General features: G+C 33.3%; 2 protein-coding genes across 3 annotated transcripts; one reads left to right on the top strand and one right to left on the bottom strand.

Moving 5' to 3' along the window:
• Nucleotides 1-864: 864 nt before the first annotated feature.
• On the top strand, nt 865-2,665 carry LOC146533861 (uncharacterized). The gene is made up of 2 exons (XM_085194184.1): nt 865-1,219; nt 1,973-2,665. The coding sequence occupies exon 2, from the start codon at nt 1,977-1,979 to the stop codon at nt 2,553-2,555; it is 579 nt and encodes a 192-aa protein (XP_085050310.1). The 5' UTR covers nt 865-1,219; nt 1,973-1,976; the 3' UTR covers nt 2,556-2,665.
• A 3-nt stretch (nt 2,666-2,668) lies between these two features.
• MED1 (Mediator complex subunit 1) lies at nt 2,669-14,506 on the bottom strand. 2 transcript variants are annotated; one of them, XM_085194181.1, is made up of 13 exons: nt 14,111-14,506; nt 13,501-13,634; nt 13,303-13,426; nt 13,020-13,136; nt 12,175-12,313; nt 11,209-11,452; nt 10,384-10,513; nt 9,642-9,764; nt 9,067-9,247; nt 8,385-8,619; nt 7,197-7,366; nt 6,564-6,969; nt 2,669-6,164 (listed from the first exon to the last, which is right to left on the bottom strand). In XM_085194181.1, exons 1-13 carry the CDS (start codon nt 14,267-14,269, stop codon nt 3,578-3,580), a joined length of 4,749 nt encoding a protein of 1,582 aa, XP_085050307.1. In that variant the 5' UTR covers nt 14,270-14,506; the 3' UTR covers nt 2,669-3,577. The 2 variants fall into 2 exon arrangements, with proteins under 2 accessions (XP_085050307.1, XP_085050308.1); XM_085194182.1 differs by having other exon boundaries at nt 10,384-10,510.
• Nucleotides 14,507-19,556: the final 5,050 nt, after the last annotated feature.

The following is a 19,556-nucleotide window of genomic DNA, read 5'->3' as shown; positions in this document are numbered from 1 at the left end:
GGCTTTTTTTATGATTATGACCATTTGATGAGTCAGTTGGACACCAATTACTTACTTAGCCAATATCACGTTGAATGGAAAACACACGAAGAAATAAAAAAAATAAAATCAGCCTTACGCTGTATCCCGCACACAGCCGGGTAGGCAGAGGGAACCTAGTGTTAAGACACTCCGTTCCCCACTTGCTGCCGGATTCTGGATGCATTGCGTGTTGAGTGGCAGAAATCAACGCCGCACTTTGCCTCGACACCAGAGCGTATAAACAGCGTATAAACGGAAATAAATATTTTGCTTCCTCGAGTGGGGATCGAACCCATAATCGTCGCGTTATAGTCATACCCTTTTGCCGCTGCGCCACGATGGCCTCGAAAATTGTAAGAAACTTAAGAAAATTGTACAGAAAACTAAAATAAATTAGAATACAAAATTTAATTGCATTTAAAAAATGAAAAGATCCCAATAAGTCTACATTAACAATACTTATATACCTATACATGTTTACAAAATAAACATAAAATTCAAGTTATCAAAGTTATTATATATTACCATGTAATAGTATTTTTATACTTTCTAGAAAAATTGCAAATTTTAAACGTATTTAATTACAATACATAAGTTAATAATACAAAATTTATTTACTTACCTACATCATACGTTTAGTATAAGTAGAAGTGCCAGCTATAACAAACTACCTTTTTGAAATATCAGCATTTTATGAAATAATGTATATTACTATAGCTAAGAACGAGTACACAGTAATTGGAAGTGATGAGATGATCCGTTATATTTCCTAAAACACATTCAAATTGTAAACAAATGTATTTAATGTGTCATCCGACTGAAGACTCCTATATAATGACCGACCGAGACCTCAGAGATTACATTGGGATTAGCCAGCTTCGTATACACTGCAATAGAAAATAATTGCGAATAATTAACATTATAAAATAAGTAAAATGTCTTTAAAAGTAATTTGCTTATTTGCGGCTGCTTTCTTATTAATTGTAATTAAAAATGAAGCGAAACCAACAGGAGAAGAAAATGCTGCATTAGTCACTGAAGATGAAGTCATGGAAACGGCTGAATCTCATCCTTTCTTGCCTCGGTTTGCCATGAAAAGATTGAAAGAGAGACGGGAACAGGCACGAGCACAAAGAAGAAATTATCGGGGCCAATCGTGGCAGGGGCCGTATGACGGTAGAGTTAGGTGCTAATACAAGTAAGTACATACTTATAAAATATTTATTTAAATTAATATTTTAAAATATTTACAATTTTTAATTTTTAATTCAACTTATCCGTACATGTAGATGCTCTCTTAAAATCTGAATATCTTTTATAATTTTCTATTTGACGTGATTCTTTTAATCTCTGTTTTATTGCGTCTTCCCACGAACGAGGTATCCGTTGGTAAATAATGTGGAGACATAAACCACTCCGGTCTCTATACACAGATATCATGTTACAGAGAAATTTAACGCCACAATTTGTCTATTAATAAAATTAAATATTTAAACATAAAAATTTAAACTTAAATTAAAGCTTTGAATGGGTGTCGAACCTTCAATCATCACGTAGCTATATAGCTACACTGTACGATAAGCACCACACCACGATAGTTAATATAAGTTTTTCTATTGATTTCTTATATTACAAACAAACAAAGTATAATTTTTCTCTTGATAAACACCAATATTCATAAAATAGGGCTGATTCCTTAATATATTTATAAAATAATAATATTACATAATATTCTACTATACAAAATCTCTATATGTATATAAGTAATAACATTATACTGACATTATTTTATGAACTAGATTTGGATATTAACGTTTAGGGTCTAATTACTTATTTAAATATTTAAGCGAAGTCGCCTTTCTTTGACCTGGAAAATTCATAATAAAAGGTATTGTTACTGCCAAAAACACAACATTTCTGCTGAGTTCTCACAATTCACTTTTGATTTCAGTAAAATGAAAAAAATCCCAGTCTTCTGGATAGCGGTAGGGCTTAGTATTTCCGTTTTAAGTCCAAGTTTGACACAGACAGTGACCGATAAAAATGTGATATTGATAGAAAGTACTTCAAGGGTCAATGATTTAACAGTTTCCAACATTGGTAACAAGGAACAAGAACGTGACGAAAAAACAGTAACAATTGAATCCTTTCAAGAAGATTTACCAAAGTTTGAGGAAGATGTGAATATCATTATAGAAGAAAACAATCCAGATAAAATTTTAGGCGCAGGACCAGCAATTGATAACACTTTAATATCGCCAGATACCAATGTACTTAGTTTTGACAATGAAATTGTACCAATGAGAGATGAAGATTATTATTATAACGACTTGCTGAACAGGGATCCAAACGAAATTATGGATACAGCAGCTGGGTTTGTTCCAATTCCAATATTCCGAAAAAAGCATAAACCTCTTAAGCCTCAAAAACCGTATGCATCAAGAAGATATTATAAAAGACCATATGCCTACAGAAGATATTATTACTTCTATCCTTATTATGGATACTATCCAAGCTCTCTAAGATATTATTGAGACATAGAAAGAAAAAATATTTAAATTATAATTATACTTTACTATTTAAATTTTATAAGCATGTAAACGTCGGATTATTCATAGTATTAAATAAATGAAATAAAAAAGCAGAGTGGTTTTCATTATATTATTTATTGTTAAACTTTTCTTAAGTATAAATAGCATGTAAATTAATGTATGCCTGATCGATTTATGGATTTCGCAATTGATAATAAGAATACAATCTATTTACACTTTAAACATTTAACATACATTTTACATTGTATGTTTGTATTTTCATGGCAATTGGTCAATTTTTTTTAAACTAATTACTTTATTATCTATATTTTGGACAGCATTTGTATTTAATGTAGAAAACATTTTTAAATGATATTTTCATATGTTTAAAAGAAAATCATAATAAATATAGTTTGTTTTGTAATAATTAAAATTTTTTTGAACAGTTACCACAATAGATTAGTGGAAAATGAACAATTATTACTATCAAAATACAATTAAACACGTTTTATTATGCATAGTATGAATAGCATCAGCATAATATACAATGAACTACACTGTTATTACTACGCCAGTTACGTAAATAACATTTTCACGTTCAAAGTTCAATCTGCTTACACCTATCACGACATATTGTATACAATTTTCATAATTTAACTTTTCAATGTAAATAAATTACAAATATATTAAGAGGGTGAATAATCAGTTTATATTTTTTTGTAAAGTTAATTTCAAATGAATGACGCTTAATACATTTACTTAAGATGGTTATAATGTCATGTATACGAGTATAAAGATACTTAAATACAAATTAATACACAACCACCTTCTTCCAAAATTCGTAGTTAGTCTTAACTGATATCCCAGTACTTTGGTGTTTATCTCATCCCATACTAAATATTTAAACTTAAAATATATGTATTTTAAATAACGCTAAATAAATAAGCACTTTAGTTTCAGAGCATTTATAAATAATAAAATAAGAACTTGTTGTCTTTTAATTTAAATGAAAATAGTAATAAAATTCATTTCCCGGGTCCCACTAGTGCCTCGTCCATGAGTTCGTCGTCAGTAATACATGGTGAGTTAGAGTGGGGTGAGGGTGCTACGAGAGGAGAAGGGGCTGGACTTTTCGCTAATTGTAAGAGAGCTGGCGACGCGGGGTACACCGGCCGGACAGCCACCATCCCAGACACTTTACTACCCGATGAAGATGAAAAATCTAACAGCATCTCGGCAGCTTCTTGCGGTGTTGTGGCTCCACTCCTAGCGACTGTGCCACTTGCGGGGGGTTTCATGCAAGAGTCCGCACCTTTCCTATCTTCTGAACTTCCCTTAGGTGCGGGAAAACCCTTTGCCATATCCGTTTTATAATCTATTGGCATCATGGGATACGAGCCCGAGAATCCCTCTTTTGAGTCGTCCTTGCTCCGTTGCGGACTTTCCCCCTTCGATATACTTTCCGAAAGCGTCTTAGTATATTCCGACTGGTCCGACTTGTTTGGAGCCACCGTTTTTGGGCTCAACCCACCCATGTTCAATAAAGGTTTAGGTACGTTTAATGGGTACGCGGATTTTTGCATAGAATCTACGCTGCGATTTTGACTGTCAAAATGAGGAAATCCATATTTGCTCTGATCCATAGAACGGGCGAAATCGTTAACCATAGAGCGACTGTCGTATTGCGAAACTGGACTATTTTTATCAGGAGTATTTTGATTCTTTTTTTTAGGAATTTGAAACCTGCTGGTGTCGAGTGGCTTGATCAATCCTTCGACAAGAAAATTAGCGTCTTTAGCTGCATTTTTAAAGCGATCTCCGTCTACGTCATCCCTGGAGCTACTAGGACTTGAGTGTCGCTCAGATTTCGAGGAAAAAATAGACTTTTCTGAATTGCTCATTAGCTTCGTCCTGGCTTTTTCACGATCTCGGTCTCTTATGATTTTGGCAAGATCAGCACTACTGCTTTTAGGAGATCCTGAACTAGACTTAGAGGCGGATTTAGACAAGTTAATACCAGCTGAACTACTACTGGACTTAGAATAAGGCACTTTTGTAGCACTGCCGCTACCACTAGAATTAGATTGGTCTGAGGGGCTCATATTTGCTTTAGGAGGGGTTGAACTTGAGGAAAGGCTCGCTGACTTGGATGATTGCAATACCTGGGTTTTTTTAGAAGCAGGCCCACTTATAACCCCTGGTTTTAAGCCAGTATGAGTCTTGGGTGAGCCTTGGCTTGGTGGGGTAAGTTGAGGAGACGATTGTTTGCCGGAACTGGAGCTAGAGTAGTTTAATTTAGAACTACTACTCGATGACTCTTTGGACCTAGTTTTGTTTATTGTTATTTTCATGCCATCTGAGCTAGGTTTGACCATATATTCCTGGTTGTTACTTTCACTAAGCTTCATACTACTACTAGTAGCACTAATTTTAGGATCTGAAAATTTTGTACTGCTGGAGGAGCTGGGCTTTACTGTGATTTCAGAATCAGTGCCACAGTGTTGAGCGGATTTGAGTTTATCTATGACGGCACTCAGAGAACCTTTTCTATTTCGAGCTTGACTGGGAGCATTAGATTTGTTGACTTCAACATTAGGTGGTGATATTAAAGGTTCAGTCATGGGACTATCGCACGAGACTGGGGTAATTTCTAACTGTTTAAGTTTCATTGGGTTTTTTAATTTAGGACTACTTCTATCTGAACTAGAAAAAGATAAACTGGAATGTTTCTTTTCCTTATCTCTAGATGTCATGGAACTAGAACTGTAGCTTTCCTTTGAAATTTTTTTTGTCAAATCATACCCTGTCGTGCCAGATTTGCCGGATGGGGAACCACTCGTCGCCGATTTCAAAGTGGACATGCTAGGCTTCCCCGAACCGGAAGAACTATGTTTTGGGGAAGAAATACTGTGGTTTTTTGGACTTGAATAACCAGGTAAATGTTTTGGGCTATTTTGTACTGGCGAGTGCCTCGGACTACTGTGATGGCTTGAAGTCCCTGAAGGCTTTCCCATGCTCTTCACACTGCTAGGACTAGGTGATTTAGTTATCGACACTGATCGACCATGTGTTGGACTTGGACTAAATTTTCGTAATATGGAGTTTGGGGAAGTAGGGCGCATTGGTGAGCCGTCTGTAGGTTTAATGCTCACTGACACAGGCTTAGTTAGTGGGTCTTGTTTGGGTGGAATTTTCTCTGGTGGGCCCATAGAATCATCTCTACGACGTTTTTTCTTTTTCTCTTTACTGCGCTCTTCACCCGATTTACTTGATTTTTTATCGGACCTAATACGATCATCCATGGATTTTATTTGTGACGACGTTATAGGAGTTATTGTTATCGAACTAGGTAATGCAGCTGGTGTAGCCGCCGTTATTGGTATAATTTCAATCCCGGGTCTTCGATCGAGACATATCATAGATGAAATATTAGAACCAGAACCGGAACTGGGTGCACCGGAAGTCGTGCCTATAGGTGTAATGCTGACGGACGATGGCATGTATGACTTCCCATCAGTGAGATCCAGTAACAATGACGATGTACTTCTGCTACGTGATTCATCTTTACTTTTCAGTTTTTGCCTTTTGTGCTCAGACTTGTGAAAAGGATTCCTGTAATAATGTTAAACAAAAATTTTAAGTTTAAATAAATAAATTTAAATTGATATTTAATCTCATATATTATGTGAATAATAAGAATAAAGGATTTTAACACTAGGTTCTCTTATTTTATGAGGGAAACAGCTTGAACATGAAAAACGAAAAATTAAAAAACGATATACTAAACATTACCATACAATACATATTTTTAAAGTAGTAAACCTTTAAATTGGCACAGATTTTTATAAAATTTGAATTTTAGACTCTTAAAAATATTTCATTGAACACGTGCTTCATAGTTTATTCGAATTCTCACCTAAGGGTGCAAAAAAGCAGGCGAAGCTGCGCGCGTCCCCTAGTATATTAATAATTTTGCCTATTTATTTATAATCTTATTCTAATAGTACATACCTGATCATTTCTTCCACATCTCCATCGTTAGAGTTATCCATATCAGACGATGTTCTGTTATCCTGTCCACCGAGGGCGTCTGTCGCGTCCATTCCAGAAAGTTCTAAGTCCGAAGCAAATTCATTCTGTGAAACTGACGACTCTCGACCTTCTATATCATCATTTGTAGAATTACTATTCATTGTGTTTTCATCATTGCCATAACCTTCTGAGTTATCACTTTCACTGTCAGAGTCCATCAGGTCATTCATGCCAGGTTTTCCCTTCTTCTGGCTGGTCGGCCATAATGAAGTTTCCGCTTTACGCTTTTTTGATTTTCGTTCCTCCATTTGTGGCTTAGACTCACTCGTGTTGGAATCTTGACACATCATTGATAAATGATGCTGCTGCTCGGACAGATATGTGCCTGTGCCAATTTTAAGAATCATTATAAATACTATATTAACGAAATATTTTTATTATCCCGGGAGATAGAAATACATTTTCTACTGATTTATTATGTACGTATTATGAGACAAAAACGTTCACCTTCGATATTTAACACTATATCTTGGAAATGAGGATCGAGTGGATGGAGAACGGAGTGTTTTAACACTAGGTTCCCTCTGCCTACTCTAAATAAAATTAACTTACCGCCCTGATGCGGGTGGCTGACGTTGGCGGGGTACAGGCGGCCATGTGGCTCGTGCTTCACGTCACCCCCGGGGTCGATGCCCCCCAGGCCACAGCTAAAATTTGACTCCAGAGCTGAGTAGCTACCGTTAATTTGTTTTTTCTCACGCTCCCAGATTTTCACTAGAGATCTGGAAATTGTGTTTTGTTTTAGCTTCTCCCTGTATCCACAGCATAGCACGTAGCAAGGTAGGCAAAGATATTGCATTCTGAAATGTCACACTTCTTCCCCTCCCGCCTTCGACTCCCTGCCTTTAACTTCCTTTGAACGTGTGACGTAATTTGTGAATACAAGTCGAGTAATAAATTAATTTTAATCAAAAATTAACGTGTCAAATGTAAATAACGTAATATTCGAAATATTTTGAACTTTGTTCAAATAGACTTTAGTAAGAACTTTTAAATCGTCGATATATAGCGCTACAACCGGCTTGGAATGTAGTTCTACTAAGAAGAGCCGGGAACAAACACTGGATGCTCTTTTCAATGTCAATGTTACAATAAAGAAAATAGAGTGACAGTTATCCTGCACAAATACAATTGATATTTACTGCTGAAACTACAAATGTATGGAATAATACATTTGTAGTTTCAGCAGTAAATATTCTTAAACAGTATAAATGGGTATATATATAAATAGGTATATAATATCTAGTTACAAATAATCTGTTATATAGGGATCAGCTATATAGGGATTTCTCAATAAACTGTATTTTTATTTGTACTTAATATTTACTAATCATTTATATTATTATTTTGTTCACTTAAATATGCACATTTTTAAAGTTTCAATTATTAAGACATTTGCATTATGCACTTTTGAATTTTATTTAATTCCTATTTGAATATGTAGGATAGTGTAATATTATTAGCTGTTTCTAATTATTTATACAAAAGACATATATAATGCGTTTATTATACGAATACAGTAGAATACAGAAGTTACATTGAAATTGTTAACATGATGTTATATAGATTTCCTCGATAAATTGACTATTCATCATAAAAAAAAATTTAATACAAATAAGTAGTCGCTACGACCTAATCTTTGATAGTTCTAACGCCATCAACCAAACAGTTGTATAGTATTAATAAAGAAAATAAGAATAGAAGAACACTATTAAAGATTAACAAGAAAACACGACATACCTGAGCGTAATAGGTATAGAATGGCTCTTCTGCAGTACTTTAGTGATATAATCGTCGACGTGTTCCCGCGGCGGCGTGTTCAGCGTGTAGACGGAGGCGCGCGGCGCGGCCGGGTCCGACAGTTCCAGCTCCACGGTGGCCATGCTCTCGTCCAGGGGGTACTCCAGGAATATGGAGATGTGTTGCCATGACAACGCGCTCACTTCGAACATCAGAACGTTCTCTAACTCCATTACTGTGGGCAATTTGTGCCATTTAAGTATAGAACGATAACGCCATGCTGTCAAAAACTTTTTGTGATTATTGAAAATGATGTTCTAAGTTCTCTATTAAAATAACATATGACTGAGTAATAACTGAGTAATTCACATTTGCAACATAATCGTCTTAATTCATATCAGTTCATACATAAAAATCTAAACAAACTCCAATAAGTAATAAAAGAGACCGTCTCGGCGCAACTTAAACGTTACGGTTTTGGTTTTGATTGCCACTGAGGGAATGAAATATTTTAAACCTTTCATTTTCTCACTCTGGTAATAAGGCAAATTTCCGTCATTCAACACGCAATATCCTAAGAATTCAGCCTAAAGTGGAGAATGGAAGTGTCTCAATACTAGGTTTCCAGGGTTCCTTCGCTAAGTGGGGGAAACAGCGTGAAATTAAAAATTAATAAGGCTACCCTGCTTAGACTGTAGTCTCACACAGCTAGCTATGAGCTCATTGAACAGCGCCTGTTGTCGGAGCGCGGCGAGTAGCGGTGGCACGTGCGACGAGTGCGTGAAGGGCACGCTGGTGACGACGCACCCGTCGAGGCCGCGCGTTTCGCAAAGGAAATAACACTGCCACTGCTCTGGGAGGTTCTGTAATATTTTATTATAGTAAAAACTTTATTAAACGGGCTATTTGGTGTCATTAGGCGTTAGGATAATGGAAACTCCAGATAATAGAATATATTGTATACTTATTTACGTAGAAATACCTTTACATGAAAATACTTTAAAAATAAATATTTCTTTGATAATAACAAAGATTTATTGTTTTATTTACTTCATTCAGCATTTAAAATTGCTTTAACTCTTATATTTTTATAATTAATTAATTTTCATATTAAATTACCACCGTTACCGAGGCTATCGTGGCGCAGCGGCACAAACGCGTGACTGTTGTGGGTTCGATTCCCGATAAAAAAAAAAAAATAAATAATGTTTTCGTTATATGCAGGATACAGCGTGAAGCTAAAATAAAATTAGGTACCACAAAAAGTCCTTTGCTGAGATTCAACTCGATTGTCTTGCCGGGCTCTAGTTTGTTATAAGCTTGTTGCGCCACTAAACCTAGCATCGGTTTAGCGTTTGCCCAGTCCCCTGCTATCTCTACCTGCAATATTGTTAAAAAAAATAGTATGTAGAATAAGAAAAAAATAATACTATTTGTTGTTTTAACTCCTCGTTCGTTTTTTCATTGTATCCCGCATATAGCAGGGTAGAGGGAACTTGGTGACCTATTGTTAAGACATTACTCATTAGGACACTTCCGTTCCCCATTTTCCACTGAATTCTTTTGACATTGCGTGTTGAGTGGCGGAATTCAACGCCGCGCTTTGTCTTGTCATCAGAGCGGTGAAATGATAATAATAAATATTTCATTCTCCCGAATGGGAATCAAACCCACAACCGTCACGTTTACAGCTACACGCTTGTGCTTGTTGTTAAACATAAGTATGTGCGTACTCGAGTACTTAATGTTAAATATAAGTTTTTATGTTATATAGAACTATCTAGTCTGACTGTAATCACGTAGGTTGTGGTTTCGATTCCCAGCCGAAGGAATACAATATTTTAATTTCCTCGCTGTGGTAAAAAAATAAAGCACGGCGTTAAGTCCCGGTTCTCAATACGCAATGATTCTAAAATTCAGCTGAAAGTGGGGAAAGGAATACTAGGTTCCTTCTGGCTACCCAAATATATTCGGGTATAAAAAATATTCTTTTCCTTACCTCAGTTGTCGCATGAATTAGTTTTGCAAGTCCGGCGCAAAGTGGGGTTGGCTGTGAAAGCTTAAGTGTAAAGCAAGCTGGCAACATTGCACTATTCTGAGGTACAAGCTTGGCATATATCGGACCACTTCTGAAACAAAGTTATGTGTTAAGGAACATTTCATACTTTTGCATATTTTATAAGTTAGAGTTATACACTCTGAAGTTAGGCATTCTGAACTTTAACGCATTGTTCACTCAAGAAGAGAAAAATCAAAGTACGAAAAATTGTAAATTAAATTAGGCAGCGATCTACAGCTAACTTCAGAATGGTCACGACTCGCCGACTGTACTGGAAGTAATAACCATATAGTAATATAATAATAATGCAGCATTTACTAAAATACCAGCAGGTATCTATATTTTATATAATTTTGCCTGAAGAAAACTTTTGCTTTGCAAATTGACGGAACACAAATAATTGTTTTTAAACTAATCTGTCTGTTACTTAAATACCTTGGTGACTTGACATATGTACTAAAAATAAAAACAATTACCAATACATAAATTATATAAAATTGCTGTACATAAAAATCCCACACATATAATAAACAAACTAGTAATAAACAAACTCTAAACTAATATTATAAATGCGAAAATTTGTAAGGGTGGATGTTTGTTCCAATTTCACGCAAAAACTACTGAAAGGATTTATGTGAAACTTTACAGTAATGCAGTTTATACATCATTTTAACACTTAGACTACAATTTATGAAAAGATTGTATAATTCAGCTATAATATAACAACAAGTTTAAGTGGGCGACGCCACTTTTGCGCATACATACCCTTTTGCACTACGCTGTCCAGATATAATTGGTGATAATTGCAATTTATTTGCTGTAGATCCTTCTAGAAGTACAGTCGCAGAATGCCCTATTGGTGTATGAGAAGGTGCTACCAAGGAAGCGAGGCCACTGGAAACCGAAGGTTTCCCCATAGTCAGTAGCTCTACTGTAAGTGGTTGCAAGCCTTTGTCTTTGTCTAATAGCTCATACGGTGAGACAAAATATGTAAGGCGCATAGCATGCCCTGAAATAATTTTATATTAGTGTGACATTTGCTATTTTTTTATGCTATGATCTAAAGTATCAAAATGTATGCAGAATCTCACTAATCCAGCATAAATGACCAGATAGTTCCATATTATTAAAATGTTTGAATTACTGGATTGAATAGTACATACAATTTTACATTTAAAATAATATATTTTTTTTAATAATCCACTGGCTTTTTATAATGGTAACATGTTATTTTGTTTTTATTTTAACATTGTATCCCGCGTATAGTAGGGTAGGCAAAAAGAAACCAACGCCATCCTTTGTCTTGTAACCAGAGCAACACATGAAAATAATTAACCAAGGAAATGGAAATTGAATCCATAACTATTGCGCTTACAATCAGAAGCTGTGCCTAGTCGCAATTAACTAATTGCATAATTATATGCTGCTCATTGTAGCCTGAAAGAACTTTGTCTCAAATGTTTCTAAGAATTATATTTGGGAGGTGCCAGATTATTGGACATTTTCAATCTATTAATGATGTAATCTGGTAAAATAAGGTTTTACTGTATTGTATTTACTAGAGAAATAGAAATACATATGTATTTAAAATGAGTCAAATAATACATGAAATATGAAATGAAAAATAATTTAAAAAAATAAATAAAATGAAATACTTTTTTAGAATTATTTTGTAAGTGTAGAATAAAACTATAAGAATGTTATAAATATGAAATTATTAATTTTACATACCTCCTCTTCGTTTTTGCAAGAAGCCTATAGGACTCTTGTGTACTTGAGCCCAAGGATCTTTAATCATACTTTGCAATTGGCGTAATGTACATAGATCTTCTTCTAAACTTTGAAGTGCGCTAAATGCTTTACATTTTACCTAAAGAAATAATGGTTAAAAATAGTAGTCATTATATATAAAAATAATAATAATAATAACTCTTTATTGTACACTCAAGAAAAGACACAGAAATACAATGAAATATATAAATGTACAAAAGGCAGCCTTATTGCTTAATAGCAATTTCTGCCAGGCAATCTTAAGGCAGAGAAAGGTAAAAATATTTATCGTTTTTATTTAGACTAAAAGAAGATGAAAAAAGTAATTCATAATATGTATAACAAATAGAAATAAATTTCACTAATAAGCTTTTACAATTTTTAACAACATTTTTGTAAATTTTGAAGTGGTTAGTTGTGTCTTAAATATATTTTTCCCTGCCCACTTTCAGCCAAGTTCTGGAGCAATTTTATAACTTAAATAAAAGTGTTTTAAAATGTAGAATATATTACTAGAATGAAAGCAGAATTAATAAAAAGGCAGAGAATTTTGCAGCCTTTATTTAATAAAACTTTGAGTCTGTATTTGTAAAGAAAGAGTGCACTTTGGAAATAATTGTTTTTGGCATTATATAAAAAAACTTATTGAAACTTAATAAGCAACATATTATCATAATTGATATAAATCTCTTCACTAATGAAGTCAAAGTAGTAATAGTGAAATTATTTGATGTATAGATACTGTACCATAATTACAAAGCTGTTTTTATATTTTGTACTGTGAAAAAAATTCAAGCCATACTCACTTTCTTTTCAGCATTTAATTGATAGACAGCTGTAAGTCCCTCTAATTGCGCTGTGAAGTCAGCAAAATCTCCACGTGATATACATTGAACAAGTTCTTCACAACTTTGTTGTTCAATCTGTAATTATAATTATATTGTATTGTATGTTACACACAAGGCACAATGACAAAAAAAACTAATTAAAATATATGTGTATATATATTTACTTTATTCAAATAATTAATATATTGATCACAATAAAATAAATCAATTTAAGCAATTATAAGAGTAGAACTTTACTTACCTTCCCCTCATGATGAATTTTGACATCTTTGACTGACCCTGAAGATTCAAATAATATTTCCAAATAAAACATATCTGAAGAAATAAATAAATTTACACCAGAGGTGCCCACCACAAATTTGAGTCTGAAATGCAAAAAAAATTTGTAAAAAGATCAGTACATTTAATATTATAAACATTATCAACTTTTCAAACATACCCAAGCTGCCTGGAAAGACATTCTAGCCTTTCAAAGAGACTCTGTAAAGAGCTAACTTTAATGCAATGTTGAAGGCTGTCAAGGCATTTTTGTAGGATCATACGATCAGCATTGTCTACGGCCCATCTATTGTCCTGTTAAATAAAGGATAAATGAAAAGTAGTAAATAAATTCATCAGTAATATCATAGTAAACAAATCAGCTTTACACTGTATCCAGAACATAGCATTGTAGGCAGAGGGAACCTCCATTCTCCACTTTTCACCAAATTCTGGAGTCATTGCATGTGAAATGGCTGGCCTAAACACTGCAAATTACATCAACACCAGAGCAAAGAAATGGAAATATAAATTTAAATAAATATTTCATTTCCTCGAGTGGGGATAGAACCAATCGGTTTACAGTCACACTTTGTGCCCCTGCACCACGAATGGCCTCATGAAGAATAATAGTGGTTTAAAAATAATTTATTTTAATTAAATAAAGGTTTAATGTGATTTTGAAATGTATATTGCATTATTATGTATATAATGGTTTTTATATATACATTTAATACAGTAATTTTTCAATAAATTTACATATCAATTTACATATGGTGCAAAAAGCTTACCAGCATCGCCATACGAACAGCTTTGGAAGTTTCACTTAAATTTTTATACTGTGACGTTTTAGATCTTAGCTTTTCCATGAGGATTTCTTTTTGAAGCTCTTTAGATTTATCCAGAAGTCCATTTGTGGAAGCCATAACTAAAGCTTTATTATCCGTCATTTTTACAACAACTTTATCTAATTTAATAACAAACACAAAATTGATAACACAACGTTTTGATCAATACTTTCTTTTAGTGCCAATTTTTTAAATTTGATTTTTATTATATTTAAATAAATATTCTCAAAATTACATTTTAAATATATAGTTTTATAAGTAAATTAAACATTTAATCGTTTTAAATACAATAATTTTAATCCCCTATAAAATAGCTTAAGCAATGAGTTTGACAGTCGACACTCGACAGATTGTCAATTCGCTTGACTCAAAACCATACCATACCATTTGCTGTTAATTATCTAAATGATTTTTTTGTTGTGAGAAAGCGTTATTGTGTTACATTAGTAGGCCTATGAGGAGTATAACGCGTTTTTAAAAATTATGAGGGCATTATAACATAATTATGTCGAATAACTTTTCCAACATAGAAACGTTCGAAAATATTAAATTAAAGTATTTTTTCTTCACGCTGTATGTCACACCCATCAGGGTAGGCAGAGGCAACCTAGTGTTAAAACACTCCGTTTTCCATTTATTATATTAAAGTTAAAAAAATAATTATTTATTTAGGTAACATTTTAAGGTGTATATAATGTTACGTTTACATGCTTTCTGAGCCCTGCCCTGCCCCGCGTCAACAAATGCAAGTGTGTAAATGACTTGGTTTGTGAGTTTTGACAGCTTGCGAGAGTTGCCGTACTGGACCAGTGTTCCGTTGTGTACGAGTTAGTATGTTCCTTCATGCAAGAATGATAGCCGTGGATGTCGAAGTTATTTCAGCTTTTTATTAACTATTTGTCGCTTGCGCTTTAGACATGCATGTACACCTGACTAAGATCCATCAGGATCGGATCGACATAATATGACGACCACTCATTGTGTGAATGTCGCCAAGGTGACGGTTGCCCTTCTCACTTCCTATTCGCTTGCCCTAACTTAATCCGCCTCTTACATGATGCCTTCCTCATAAAGTTCCCCGTCTACTTAATATTCAATATTTGTTAATGTTGTATTTATATAATTATATATCAATGTATTTTTTTTTATTACTTCGTGTGGCAAAATACATCCGAATTTCGTTCGAACTCATGAGTGAGGTGAGACTGAATATATGAGAGGTTGCTGCAAACCTTGCAAAGATGAAATCTGGACGCTCGTTGAGCTCCGGCAAGTGTGTAAACGTAACATGAAAAGATTGTTCATTGCGATATACTTAATGAGACAAATTATAAAAATATTCGATTTATATGTCGCGCAATTTATATGTCGATATTTACAATGTTTATGTGTGGTACGTAGTTTAAAAGAAACAATATATTATACTTTTCAAATATTTTATGGCTGTGGGATTTATTCTCACTCGAGAAAATAAAATATTTAATATTTTCATAACTTCGCTCTGGTGTTGACGCAAAGCACAGCGTTGAGTTCCGTCACTCAACACGCATTGCCTCCAAAATTTGACGGAAAATGGGGAACGAAAGATCTCAACACTACAAACCTCTGCCTACTCCGTCTCAAAAAAATATATGTACAAATCATAAAGCAACAATATTTCTAAGTACAATCCGTCTCTAAAGTAATAGGCTACATAACTACAATTTCGAATGATTTCCCTAACAGTATAGTTTTATGTGTGCCTTATGAATTCATAAAAATGCAATTATATATATAAAAAAATAAAAGTAGCTGTGCTATTGACGGATCTTTAGATTTTGAGAATCGCTTTATTCAAGTAACCAAAACACGTGTTTAACATGAAAGGATCAGAAGCCAAGGGATAAGTGAGAAAAGGCTAACGAATGTAATTAAATTAGATTTCGCCTCTTTGAACCTCTTTGAAATAAAAGGCCCATGAACCCTTTTATAAAATGTTATCAACTTGTCATTCACTTTTATCATATTTATTAGCTACTTCATTTTTTTATATTGTTTTAAGTTTTATTCTGCAAAACATATAACCTAAAATGATAGTATTAGTCTGTGCCTGCTATGTACGGGATACAGCGAGAAGCTAAAAAATAATATGTGCTTAGCTGAACAACCTTTGCTATTCTTAAGTGTGTTTACTAGCTCTCCAAAAATATTATTTATGTATTCAATCTTTCATTCCACATCTTAAAATCTCTTATAGAAGATGCGGGTAATTAAGATTCATCTTCATCCCTAATCGAGTTGATGTTAAACGAGCTTTTTCAATATTTTAGTACTTAAATAGACATTAGAATGACGCACATAAATGAAAACTTTACGTACACCTACATAATATAGGGTCTACGGGAAATACAATAAATAGTCGAAGCCAGAAAAAATATCGACATATCTGGACTTGTCGGATAGGTTAAAGTAGTTAGTTACGTTGAATATAATATAAAATAGAAGTGTCATGTATCATTAAAATTATATTGTGGTTACATTACAACTGAAAAAGTTTTAAACTTTAATAATAGTGCTTAGTGAGTTATTAAGTTATTATTAAAAGAAAACTACGAATTTCGCTATGTGGATATTTTACAATGACCACAATACGCTGTGAACTTTGTCTCATTCAAAGAGCATTTTCGTTTGGAGCATTATGCTATATAATTGATATAACAACCTACTACATATGAAACTTCAGTGCCTACAGTGTTTTAATAATAATTACAAAGTTTGAATAATACTTATAAGTAATTTAAATTTACATCTCTAATATAAATAAAATTGATTATTTATCGTCATGAGAAAGTATGTGATGTTTAAAAACAACGTAATGTTTGTAAGCGACATGATGAAGTAATCTACAATCCAATTTCAGGTTGCGAGGCCAAATAACGTTGCAGCCGAGAAATTCAAATACTTTTTATTACACGTATGATACAAACTTTCATTTGAAACTCTTCCGATGTTTTATATCTCCAAGAGCTATACCTGCTGTCGACATTTTCAATGCAGTTGTTATCGTGATGCAATACTTGAAGTTCAATATTTAAAACATATATTTCTTGGTTCAATTTTATATTAGGCTAAGAGATGTCATTTGAATTTACTTGACTAGGCGAACAAAATTCGTATGACATATGACTTCATTCGTAACAAGTTTGACTTAATAGATATTTAGGGTTCCATACCTTTTAAGAAAAAAAGCCTTAAACCTTTATCATTTTGTTGTCCGTCTGTCTGTCTGTATGTTTGTCAAGAGATTTTATCTCAGAAACGCTTGAAGATATCGAGTTGAAATTTAAACCAAATACTCAGACATACGGCCCCGTGATTTCCTGAAAACGCGACTGGTTGTGGGTTAGATCCGAACTCGAGGAAATGAAATATTTATTTAAATTCATATTTTTATTTCTTCGCTCTGGTGTCGAGGCACATCGCGGCGTTGAGTCCCGCCAATCGGCACGCAATTTATTTTTATTTATTTATGCATTTGCATATATTCAATTATAATATTATTTTTGAAATAATAATAAAAAAATCCTCAATCTTCTCTTTCAGCTCCTTATGTCTTTTATATTAACGCAAATCAAATTATAGTATAAATGTATCGTAGAACTCAAGAGAAAGTTCTTGAGAAATTTATTAGTAGAGCAAGGTAATATTTGAGTGGTGTCCATCGCTTCCACTCGATAGCACTCCGTTACAGCGCTATTTTAATTATCTAGAGAACTACCTTTTGCATCATGACATTGCGAACTTTATCGAGAGGAAAAGTTAGATAGATTTAGTTTAATAGTCAGATAAATTGAATTTGCTCTTTAAAATTATTTTACATTTATAATTAAATATATATTTATTATACATGTACATACATACATACATGTATATAAAACTTGGTATTAAAGCCCATAGTTCTAGTGAGGTATCAGATGAAGGGCTCTGATTAAGCTATGGTTGAATTTCAGAAAAAGCTCGGGACCTCCAATTTTTTTACGGAACCGTCGGTGGACGAGCCAAACTTGCGTTGTTTGTACCTTAGCTGTCCAGCTAATTTATTTATTGTTTATCAACTTCAGCAACTTAGAAGCCATAAAAATCAAATATAGTTTGGATCCTGTCCAGGTTACTATGTACAAATAGCTACAAAACAAAAATGTTTTATTCAAAGCCATTCACTAATTCAGAAAATCTGCATGTACGAACAGACGATACAGACATACAAAAAAAATAAAATCATAGACTCGATGACTATTTTTATATTACTCTGAAGATTTTTTCGTTTAAATATTTAATGTACAGACATTTATGTATTTTACAGTTTTACTATGGTATAAAAAATCATAGTTCAATAGTGTTAACAACACATCTTGTGAGTATATAAAATATTTTTGTATAAACATTGTAAATACTATATTTCCTGATTAACATTAATGCCTAATAGTTACAATTATAAGATAATCTTATAATTATAAGATTTTATTTTATCCATACCTATATTATAAATTCGAAAGTAACTCTGTCTGTCTGTCTGTCTGTCTGTCTGTCTGTCTTTACGCAATCAGGCCTAAACCGCTAATTTAATTGTGATAAAATACTCATATAGAGATACTTGAGGGTCCCGGGATGAACATAGGATACTTTTTTTTTCTCATATTTGTATTATTTTCGTTATATACCAATATATTAAAATAATTAATTTGACAAGGAATTTATTCCGCCATGTTAATAACAATCGTCGCTACGCGTTGCTAAGCAACGGCTTGCAAAGTTTGCTGTTTTAAGAAAACGTCACCCAAAGTGAGTTTGCTTAATGCATACATGGCGCACGTCGATATAGATTTGTATACTCGTACATTAACAAAAATTAGATGATTTCTATAATTTGATATTCATCCTTATGAAAATAAATATAATAGTCACTTTTAGCATTTCATCTAGATGGAAATTATAGTTTACTGTGTAACATTCTAATAAATAATTAAGATGTCACTGATTCCAAATGACCTAGCCTACGAGTGGTATAGTATGACCCACGCGAACGGGCAGACTTTGATGATTTTGTAAATTTTTATAAATTTTCGAATTACTATTATTTTTTATGTAATTATTTACTGCTTATAATTAATTTATCTCAGTTCGGTTATCCATACCGATGTTATACACTTAAAATATCGTAATTTTCATCATTTGGGATTTTATTTAATATTGTTCGCAAAAATTAATAATTATTTAATATAGAAAAATGTTTAGTACGCGCGCACGGCAAACTTTAGGTACTTTTTCTAATATTAAGAATTTCCTTTAGTTACTTTTACTTCTTTTGTTTGTTCATTTCGGTTACTCAGATATTTTTTCTAATAATAAA

The sequence above is a fragment of the Heliconius melpomene genome, chromosome 12 (assembly GCF_056956725.1).
Source record: "Heliconius melpomene rosina isolate 202511_hmr_F chromosome 12, ASM5695672v1, whole genome shotgun sequence".
Taxonomy (NCBI): domain Eukaryota; kingdom Metazoa; phylum Arthropoda; class Insecta; order Lepidoptera; family Nymphalidae; genus Heliconius; species Heliconius melpomene.
The sequence above is the reverse complement of the archived record's forward strand: the minus strand, read 5'-3'. Positions and strand labels throughout refer to the sequence as shown.

Bases quoted from the DNA above. Each gene is read 5' to 3' on its own strand.
- MED1 (XM_085194181.1), bottom strand. From the start codon at position 14,269: ATGACGGATAATAAAGCTTTAGTTATGGCTTCCACAAATGGACTTCTG. The intron at 13,635-14,110 runs GTAAGCTTTTTG...TTTATTTAACAG, and splicing joins CTGTTCGTATGGCGATGCTG to GACAATAGATGGGCCGTAGA. The intron at 8,620-9,066 runs GTAGCCTTATTA...AATTGCCCACAG, and splicing joins GAGACTACAGTCTAAGCAGG to TAATGGAGTTAGAGAACGTT.
- LOC146533861 (XM_085194184.1), top strand. From the start codon at position 1,977: ATGAAAAAAATCCCAGTCTTCTGGATAGCGGTAGGGCTTAGTATTTCC.